This window comes from Phalangium opilio, unplaced genomic scaffold (genome assembly GCF_054372755.1).
Source record: "Phalangium opilio isolate 3A_F unplaced genomic scaffold, DU_Popi_V2 ptg000041l_1, whole genome shotgun sequence".
Taxonomy (NCBI): Eukaryota; Metazoa; Arthropoda; class Arachnida; order Opiliones; family Phalangiidae; genus Phalangium; species Phalangium opilio.
Window position 1 is genome coordinate 5220471 of NW_028324165.1, and position 11180 is coordinate 5231650.

At 35.0% G+C, this 11180-nt stretch overlaps 1 protein-coding gene across 1 annotated transcript; it reads left to right on the forward strand.

The window, feature by feature from the left end:
* LOC149679526 (uncharacterized) lies at positions 1 to 7459 on the forward strand. Its single transcript, XM_089835681.1, has 9 exons — positions 1 to 146; positions 211 to 259; positions 321 to 385; positions 3812 to 3854; positions 3940 to 4107; positions 4176 to 4344; positions 4479 to 4681; positions 4745 to 5046; positions 5104 to 7459. Exons 1-9 carry the CDS (start codon positions 94 to 96, stop codon positions 5303 to 5305), a joined length of 1254 nt encoding a protein of 417 aa, XP_089691807.1. The 5' UTR covers positions 1 to 93; the 3' UTR covers positions 5306 to 7459.
* Positions 7460 to 11180: the final 3721 nt, after the last annotated feature.

The following is an 11180-nucleotide window of genomic DNA, read 5'->3' on the forward strand; positions in this document are numbered from 1 at the left end:
CTGTTATTAAATAAAACTCTCATTAACTCTTTGCAGCTTTTGAAGTTTCAGCTTGTTCATTCTTATCATTCTGGGATTAAAGTGGACCCCAAAATGGCGTTGAACGAAATTGAATTTGTTGGAAATGATCGATATTTCAAATACAGGTAGAACTTGAATTTTCCAATGCTAAATGTTACCGTTGATTTGAAAAATAATTTAACATTAAAGGTACACCCAAGAGACAACTATTAATTGTTGGATACCAGTCGATTTGAAGGTGTGTTTATTAAAATTAAGATTTTTTTCTTGATGACAATTTTACGTTCATTTGTTATCAGACATTGTTTTTTCGAGAAGAGGTGAAGTTTATGGCAGAATATTTGAAACGATTCCTCAACATAAAGTAAATTTCACACTTTTAATTTGATTCAAGATTTAGTTGTAGCCGGGATAGATTTAATAATAGAAGTAGGAATGGAGAACAGAGTAGTCTGGGCATGCGTCAAAGTCCCGGACCCCCATCCCCGGGAAGGGGGGTTATGAAAGAAGAGGCGGGTCATAGCGACAGAGGTAAAAAGGAAACTTTTCGATACGTGTTGGAGTGAAGGGCTCTATACCGGGCTATGAGTCGGACTGAAGTAAATACTAACCATTCTCCATTCCTACTTCTAAAATTAAATCTATCCCTGGTTGTAGCTCGAAATATTAACCGATTATAATCGAACCGACAATTATTCAAGATTGTTTAAGCGAGTAATTAAATTGAATGTCATTATTGAATTGAAAAAAGGTAATTAGGAAATTATTGAGTTTAATAGTAACTCGGGAAATATGAATAAAATTTTTTGTATATTTTTACATATTGTAGCGAAGGTATATAGGGAGGTATGCATAGAGTGTGTGGAGTGGTACTTTGGTTTGTACGATATGAGCCTCCTACTACAAAAGGTTAAATAATGCCCGGGTGACCGCTAAGCTTTCACTATTGGGGCTTGCGGGGAAAAACGGTTACCCCCCATTTCACCCAATTTAAAACACCCAATTCCCATTTACCCAAACCTCATTTCACCCAATTCCCAGTTCTCCTATTCAAATTAACCCAATATTGCATACTCAAATAGAGTAGAATTTGATGGTTTTATTTATTTATTTTTTCATTCCATAAGGGATACACTTACTTGAAGTGTATAACCGCTCCAAAGAGGAAGAGACGTCCTCCTAACCTAACCAAACCAAACCTAACCTAACATAACATAACAGTAATGTTTTGGAAAAGGCATATTATTTGAGAAGTCAATGAAGCTAAACATCAATATTATGGAAAAGGCGTAACATTGTTAAATGATTTATAAAATATTACTAACCTAACTTAACCAAACCAAACCTAACCTAACATAACAGTAATGTTTTGGAAAAGGCATATTATTTGAGAAGTCAATGAAGCTAAACATCAATATTTTGGAAAAGGCGTAACATTGTTAAATGATTTATAAAATATTACTAACCTAACCTAACCAAACCAAACCTAACCTAGCCTAACCCTAACTCAGAAAACAGTATTACGGCGCTAATTTCCTTTCGAAGTTTTCAGCCATTAGACTTCCATATTTAATAAATTACACTGATCAACAGTCTCTTATATACTTATTTTAAAATATTGCTTATTTAATGGAAAAGACGAATTAATAGAACGAGTATGTTATTTGTGCCAAATTCCTGTGTTGTCGCCTTTTGTGGCAAACGGGAATTGGGAGAAATACATTTGGGTGAATCAGGAATATATGATTTGGGTTAAATTCTTCTGATTGGGACAAATGAGATTGTGTGATATGAGGGGGACATCGGAAAAACAGATATTTAAAATATGGTTCGTTGTCTAGGGGTTTTACGAATTTAGAGTAACTACTGGTTGATGAAATAATAAAAAGAGGTTTTTGAGGGTTGCCAATGAATAACAATTTTTAATTACGTATTTACTTAATTGCATTACTAAAATCACCTTAAGGGTGGACCATGGTATTGGCAACACTTAAACTTATTCCCAAAAATTCAATATTAACACAGTATAATAATAAAGTCAAATTAAACAATGTAAAAATTAATAAAACGAAAGAAATGATAGAGAGACCCGATAACGGGGGTGGGTACTTAATGTTTTCGTCTGTATGGAATATCCTTTTGATGTGGTGGATCCTTAGGACGTAACGGCACAACGGTTTCGCGCGCAAGATTCCTTTTAGCGCGCACAAGACAAAATATATTATTTCCGTCGCGTAAGATTAATACACGCTAAAAAAAAATGGTTTGAATTTCTTAACGGTTACTTGCGGGCCTCTAGTGCATTCTGGGTAAAAGGTGCTCTCTCCAATTGGTTGGTTAAGCTGCGTTCAGTGGGACTAAGCAGTTTTACCGGTCACGTAAATTCAAAATCTCGGTTACTTTCGCTGTCCGCACTGGTACAGCAGACTGATTTTGTTGACCAGTAGCTCTGATTTTTAATTTGAATGTTTTGAAGCATTTTCAGTTTTTCTTCTTTTCTTTCGGTGATCATACATTCCTAGTCATTATTTAAATAATAATTGAATATTTGGCAGTCATTTACACAACACCTCTTTTTAGCTTTCACACTCATTTTTAAGTTAAAACGTGATTTTTTGTCAAACGCGTTGGTTGTTATTAGAAATAACACGAATTCTTAACCCTAACAGTAATTTTAGGAGCTCTGGAGGAGACGAAATTATTCACCAATAAGAAGCGAGAAGCCTTAACGGATCGAATGTGCCTCATAGATGTCGCCCCATCGTTCGCACAAAATTCATCCCCTATTTCCTCCCCCTCTTCCTAAGCACCTCCAAACATCCAATTCCCGGCCAGCTTGTTTTATTTATGTTTCCGTGTATTGGCGATTTGATGCGCGCACGAGTTAATTATCATTTTTGACGCGTTTCCACGTACGCCTTAGCTTATCGTACTCGTACTATGTCTCGTTTTAAAGATAAACTTTTTATTAGCATCTAAGGCTAAGTACTAAGTCTCGTTTAACATATAGATGTTTAACCGTGGTCGTTGTAAACGTGGCGGCCCTACGGACCTTCGACCAGGTAGTCGACTTGCTCTCCTCGAGCCCAGAAAAAGAAGTGTCCTCACACTTTATTATTTTCGACCATCTTCCTTCTTCACATCGCCTTGTTGGGGGTACCGTTTTCTTGTAAAACCCCTTTACTTGATTTGTTGGTTTCCCTACGTCATAGGCCTCTTGAATATTTCCCCTGACGTCATGGGTCTCTCTAAAAGTTCCCTACGTCATGCATGGGTCTCTCAAAAAGTTGTTTTTATAAAATCAGGTGTTTACACCTTTCTTAAATCTAAACAAAAGGTTTGGTTTGGCAACCCTTAAAGTTTCTTTATATTTATTTAAACCAGAGGAGAATGTATGTTTAGAATTGTATAGATAAGGGGTCAACGCCTAGCGGAACGGATGGGCTTTAGTTTAACCCCTGCAGAAGGTCAACCGCGCCCACAAGGCTTAGAAGGTATGGTCATTGTCACCGCAAGGTTCCTTGAACGCCAGCATTCGAGGGGGCCCTTGCGAAAAATACCCATCCTTTGTATTTATTTTAGTTTTTATTTTTGACTACGGAATTTAAACAATTGGAATTTTGAATGGTTTTAATAATTGAAATTTTGAATTTAGAGAAAAATAGTAATTTATTATGAATTTTAAGGTTTTTAATAATTTCCACGTTACACTATCGATTATTCAGCGTACGAACTGTTATTTATGAATATTTACAGAATATTGTACTTAATTCTTGTCGATGACTTTTAGGCTGGATTTCGATGACCGTCAAAATGAAGACAATCGGACCAAGGTTTGCGATTTTACGGCTAATATTAAAAAGCTCTGAATAAGAACCTATTTAAAAAGTAATTCACACCTTCCCTGCATGGTTTTAGACATTTCAGGTTTTAGCGATAGAGCCAGAGCCAAGCTCATTTTTCCGCAGTCGATTGGACCAATTCACTCCGTCTCCCCCCGTCGGAATCAACAAGCTGATTATCGTCTCCATCCCTAAAGTGATAGTCACGTCCAATTCTTGGTCCTTCTTAAATATGGACACCGAAGTACAATGTTTTTCAATAACAATATACTTGATAGCCAATTCATTGAATTTCGTTCTTGTTTCATTCAGGTGCTGATTTTATTAGTATTAACTTTGGTCCTTCTGTCAATTTTACTCGTCATTCACTCCATCGTAACCAACAAATACAAATCGGTGCCCACCAAGAAAGTTGCCAAGAAAATGGCCGAAGAAAGCCTTGAAAATTTCTGGGAAAACGCGTCGCTCTTATGCGCCGAACGTAAGCAATTACTTCATCACTAAAAATTAAATCTAATTGATCATCGTATAGCAGATACAATTAACCCCCTTAATTCTGAAAGATGCCCGTTGCTTTAATCAGACATAAGCGAATAGGATTATTATGTTTTGTAGCGATTCCTGCTGTTCTGTCGCACATTACTTGTCGTCTGCTCGCTTCATCGTGGCTTATCGGAGTGACTTTCATTTTGTTCTTCTTGCGTACGGACTTCTCTACGGAAAGCTACAACTGCATCGACACTCTCTCGGACTTGATCAAATCGGGAATTAAACCCACATTTTTGTCCGAAGACGATTTCAATTATATTAAAGATTGGGTGAATACTCTTCCTCGTGTTAGGTCCTTTATATATTATTCTGACGTCATTGGTTTGTACCAGGCGGCCCGTGACCCAGTTGTTAAGGAATGGCTAGACTCATTCAATGAGAAGAAACTGTTATATGGTTCCATGATTGATTCGCTCCATGTTATTTCATCGGGGGAAGGAGTTCTGATCATAAACACGGACTTCATGATTTTTATGTTTCGATTTGTTTTGGTTAAGCTCAAGACGGATAAAGAGTTGTTTTTGAAAAATGGAGGACTTTACTTTTCGCAACAAGTTCTTAACTTCGAATACCGTCACTTCAGTTTCAACACCTCTTGGATAAGAAGCATACCACAATTGAACGCCCAACTGATGTCAGTAACAATTTCATCATAAACCTATTTACAGCCATAACGATTGTTTTATTTCAGGGTAGAACCGTTGTACGAAAAGCAAGTTTTCAAGTATCAGGAACTAGAGTTAGATTACTTTATTGAACAGTTAACTTGGAAGAGACCATTGAAAAGCACCGAAGCCTTGGACCTGAGTAGCGTCAGTGTTCCTTTCTACTTGCTTCTCATGCTGTTGTCAGGAGCAGTAGCCGTTGTCATTACCGAAATAATCTTCAAATAACCCCCTTATACACTGACTTTTAACTAGGTTGGAACATGAAATGGATTTCCGATACATGACACCAACTTGTTATTAATCTTCGAAAATTGTACTAATCTAACGAAATCACATCGTGTTACGTCATTTTAAATCCACTCTTTAACATGTAGAGGATAATTATACATTTAAGATATCAATGTGATTTACTATCATAAACAGCCATTTAAATATTTCACAAAAATTTTCAGTCACAAAAACAGGGATATACTGGTATTGTTTTAAATGTTTAGCAATTTGTACAAAATAGAGGTGGTGATAAATGCTGGAGTCCACGAAGAATTCATTCATTAATATCGTTCACAATACTAAATTCGGCAATCAACTATTACATACACATGTATATTATTGTATACTTCAGTTCATATAGCTATCAGAATCGTCAATTGGTTTTACGTACCTCTAAAACCATATTACTCCTTGGTGTTTATACCAACTTGCATTGCCTTGCTTGTTATAATAGCTTGAAAGCATTCAATAAAACCTAACCTTCATTTTTTCGCCATAAAGTGATGATGATGAAGTATTTTTAATGAAAAGTTACCAACTGTTTCGTTTTTAATTCATTGTTGAATTGCGTGTTTTGCAAATCCAGTCTTAGAAAGATAAATATTTCTGCTTTCCCTGTATTGAAGCTTACATCACTACCAACATTTCTAATCTTGTTTGTTTGTATTTAAATAAAATTTACCTGTTTCATTAGCTGTCACAAAAAAAGTAATCATCGATTTCCAATAAAACCTATAAGCTCCAAGACAGGTCTGTTTGTGTTTCTGTACGTCTGTCTGTCGTCACCTACGCAGTGGGCGAATCGGAGCGTACGTATTCCCCACCTTGGACCTGAGTAGCGTCAGTGTTCCTTTCTACTTTCTTCTCACGCTGTTGTCAGGAACTGTAGCCGTAGTCATTACCGAAATAATCTTCATATAACTACCTTAAACCCTGAATATTTAATAGGTTAGAACACGAAATGGAATTCCCAGATATGACACCAATTTATTTTTTCTTCGAACTAGGATATACTACCCGAACGAGATCACTGCGTGTTACTTCATTTTATATCACCTCTTTAAAATGTACAGTGTAATTATACATTTAAGATATGAATATAATTAAGTATCATAAACAGCCAATTAAATATTTTGCTAAATTTATCAAAAACACAAATATTCTGGTAGAGTTTTAAATAGCTATCAATTTGCACAGAAAAACGCGATGATGATAAATCCTTGAATGCATGAAAAATTCATTCATTAATATATCGTTCATGTACAAAATTCGGCAATCGAGTATGACATACACTCGTATATACATTATTGTATATTTTAGTCCATAGCTTTCAGAAACCTCAATTGGTTTTACGTACCTCTATAACCATATTACTCCTTGGTGTTTATACCAACTTGCATTGCCTTGCCAGTGTTTAAAAAATAACATTATATTAGTCTAAAAGACAATTTATTTAGTCTCATACTTATTGTTGCTAAATGTTACTTAAGTTGGATATAATGCTAACCTAGGCAGTATGCCTTTCAAAACAGAAGAATAGCTCCAATAAAAGGTCAAGATCTATTTGTTCAATTGAACCCATTTTATTTCACAATTACTTTCATCTTTATGTTTTTGTTATTGTCTCGCTTAAAATCGGACCATGGATACATTTTTTACAACAGTACTTTCTGCAACATTTTTTCCGCCTCATGAATTTTGTGCTTGAAGTTTGTGTCAATTTGATTAAATGTAAAACATGTCACTTAGTGTTATTAAACACACTGTCTTTCCATTGAACAGAATTGTTTATTGTGTTCTATAGGAAAAACTTTAATCTTTTTTTGAAAGTTGATTCGAATAATCGAAAAAATGTATTATTTTTTGCTAAAGTTTAGAAAAAATCGAAACAATATTCGATTTTTCGCCTTTAAATCGATTAATCGACTCGAAAAACCAGTAAATAATTTTATTTTTTAAGGAAGCGTCGACGTGGTAAGACTGATTAATACTCTAAATATTACTAAAAATCACAAAGTGAGACTAATAATAATTTGAAACTCAAGTTGAAAGATTGAATTGTAATAATGGCTTGAAAGCATTCAATAAAACCTGACCTACATTTTTTCGCCTTAATATGAAGAAGTAAATTTAATGAAAAAAGCTACCAGCCGTTATGTTTCTTCTTCATGGTTGGATTGCGTGTTTTGTTTATACAATCAAACAATTTTTAATATTCCCTCTGGAAACCCCTTTCACCATATTGTACTTTACTCGTCCAACAATTCTAATCTTGGTTTATTTTATTTTTATTTTAATAATATTTACCCAATGTTCACAAAAAAGCAATCATGGAAATCCAATAATTCCTATTAAGCTCCAAGAGTTCCCGAAGTTACTCAACATTACGATTTGAACAGTCGAAACAGTTTTAGTGAACGAGAGTTACGCATCATCCAAATTCTGCGTTCTAAAAACACCTGGTTCGTAAGTTTAAAATACGAGACATGTATCTTGAATGAACTTTATCGAAAAATCTTTGAAACTTTCTGAATATTCGCGTGCAATTATTCGACAATTGTCAAATGAAGAGCGTGGATTGTGCAAAAGAAAAAACTTATGCAATGTAGCTTAGAAAAGTGCTTTAAATTAATTCCGCAAGCTAAGCAAGTATAGGGTGAAAAGATCGCACATTTCTAGATTTGTCCATTCTGAACATCTTTAATGTAACAACCCTAGCCTCTTAATGAACATTGACAGTTTATTGGGTAGAACTCGGAGAGAAAATTAAAATATGAAATGATATTTTACACTTGAAACACACGGAAGTTTTGGTTTCTAATATCGAATTTTCCTCACACAGTTGCATAAGAAAGGCTTATTAAATATAAGCAACTCTAGTTTTTTGCTAAAAAATATACTACGGGAAACATTAACTTAAGCAGGAGCTGATAAGCTAAAGTATAATTTTTAATGAAAAATTGACGAAATGGTTTTAACTATTGTGTAATAAGAGGTTAATTAAAGTAGAATTCAATCTTAGAAAAGTAAACATTCCAATAAAAATCAGATTTTTTCCCGTCTTAACTGACGCCTCTCCAACACTTCTTATATTCGGTAGCAAAAAAAATTTAACAGCTTTTTCGGGTTTAATTAATATGGAGACTCATTTAACTTCAATAATTTTGCCAAACTTCATGATTTCTTTTAATTAGCCCAATTTACTTTTAAATCCAGAGTGGTTGACAGAAGTGGAGTTAACGGGTGCGTTTGGAAGCGTTACCCAATGTACGTATGGGGTAATTCAGCTTTACAACTCATGAAATACACGATTACAAAAATTAAATGAAAGTCCAGTTCCAATGTTTTTTATCATTGTCATAGATTATAGATTTGAGAAACTCCCTAGTAAGAGGCTGTTTTTTTAAATAACCTTATTGAATAAACTCTGACATTTTCAAATATTCATGCGCAAACTATCAAATCAAACACTTTGATTGCGGGCAATTATAGTAAACTAGCTTGAACCCATGCCTTTAAAATTCTGACATTTACCAGGAAATAAAAGGTATTCAAAATAATTACACTCGTGCTTTAATTATGTTTCAGTTTAGAAAATCTTGCTTTGCTTCAGAGATTTGTGCTTGCTTCAAACTAAACACTATATTAAGGACCACAAAATAACTCTCGTCAACACTTTGCAGCCTTTGAAGTTTTCGGATTGTCCCTGCAAGGATTTAATTGAACCCCAAAATGGCATCGAACGAAATTGAATTTGTTGGAAATGATCGATATTTCAAATACAGGTAGCTCTTGGGTTTTCAAATCTATATGGTTTCGTGGATTTGAAATTAATTTTTTATTAAAGGTACGCCCAAGTGACAACTATTAATTGTTCGGTACCTTGGTCTGATAAGGTGAGTTTATTAAAATTCGGTCACTTTCGGTGTCTCTTAATTAAGATTGCTTTCTTGTTGACAATTTTACTTTCACATGCAATCAGAACACGAACTTTGAAGAACAGCTGAAGTTCATGGCCGAATATTTAAAACGATTCTTGAACATCAAGTAAATTTCACCCTTAGAATTTTATTCTAATGTTAATTGGATCGAACGAGACAGAATTCACTTAATGCTCTAACCCTCTGTCGATTATTCAAGATTTTTTAATCGATTAATCAAATTGAATGCCAGTATTGGTGTTAGAAAACATAAGGAAATTATAAAATATTCAAGGACAAAATCGTAACTTGGGAAATATGAAAGTTAATTTGGTACATTTTTACTAGTCCTAGGCTTCAATTATATAGATTGTAATTCTTTAAGAAATTAAGTTAATTTTGAATTCATTGATAGACGCGAGTAATTGACTATTATCTCTTATGGGACATTCCTACAAAAATTAAAACCAACTATTCGCACCCCCTTCCCTTTGCGAAATTAATTGCTTTGTACCAAAAGTACATGAAGACGTTTTCCCAAGTTCACTACACAACGTTAAGGACCCTCAGCTTACGGGCTGTTTTAAATAAATGTTAACTAACAATAATATAGTAACTAACAAAATAAAAAAAAGCGTTTTTCCGAGTTCACTATACGCAACGTCAGAAGTTAATGACTTCTTATCCTGGGAAGTATTGGACACTAAGGCTTTATATAGTATCCATCCCTGCTAGTCAAAATTGCAAAAAAGAGGGTCGAAAGTTTCCTCCCCATTAGGAAAACGATCTAGTCTACTGAAAAAATCCCACGCCGCGAGGCTGTGGCTCTCAAACTTTGGGGCGTGTTCAAAACTTCTTCAGCGCCAATCGTTGAAAAGCCGTCTGTCTAGAACTCTCTGAAAATTCATTACAATCCGCGGGACTAGGACCCCTCACTAGTTTGAACGAAATTTCTAGCAGTCTATTAAAACAGCTGTTCTTGTCACCGTTTCTGATTCGTTAACTCAAACCACAGGACACACCTTAAAGTTTCGTTACTTGCCCGCTGCTGGCGCGCAAATCAGCCTGCCAGTTCAAAATGAGAGAAGCGCCGTTGGTGGCGCGGTGATCGGACCTAATAAGAAGTTGGCTAACAGAGATGGTTCCGGATATGGTTAGAGTCCAATACTTCCCAGGATAAGAAGTCATGAACTTCTGGCAACGTTAATGGACTCTCAGAAACGATCTCAGTTACGAACTGTTATAAAACAATGTTAACATTATATTATAATAAAATTTCGTTGACAACTTTCAGGTTGGATTTCGAAACTATTAGCGACTCTAACCACAAACTATACAATAATCCAAATTTTTTCAAGGTATGCGATTTTACGGCAAATATTGAAAAAATCTGAATTAGAACCTTTTTAAAAGTAGTTAACCCTTATGCCGGTTTTAGAAATCTCAGGTTATCGCTATTAAAGAGTCAAGTTCTTTTTTCTTCAATCGATTTGACCATTTCAATCCGTCTCCGCCCAATGGAATAGACAAGCTGATTATCGTCTCCAGCCCCCAGGTGACAGTCACGTCCAATTCTTGGTCCTTCTTAAATATGGACAACGAAGTAAATTTTAGTCAATAACAATATTCTTGTAAACCATAAGTTTATAAGATAAATTCCATAAGTATGACAATTTTTAAACTTCGTAATGAGAGCAAGAGAAATAACACGTTTCATAACAACACGGAATTTCTACACTTTCTGTACATAGTAGCCTATTCACTTTTGGTGATACTTGAGACTTACTGAGAGGTATAGTTCGAGAAAGACAAGCGAGTATTGACTACACTCGGTTTTTGCAGTTCATCTTCCTATTTAGTCTGTACTAAGCCCTCAACAGCGCCTCACCAGGCGGCGCTTTGCGAGAACC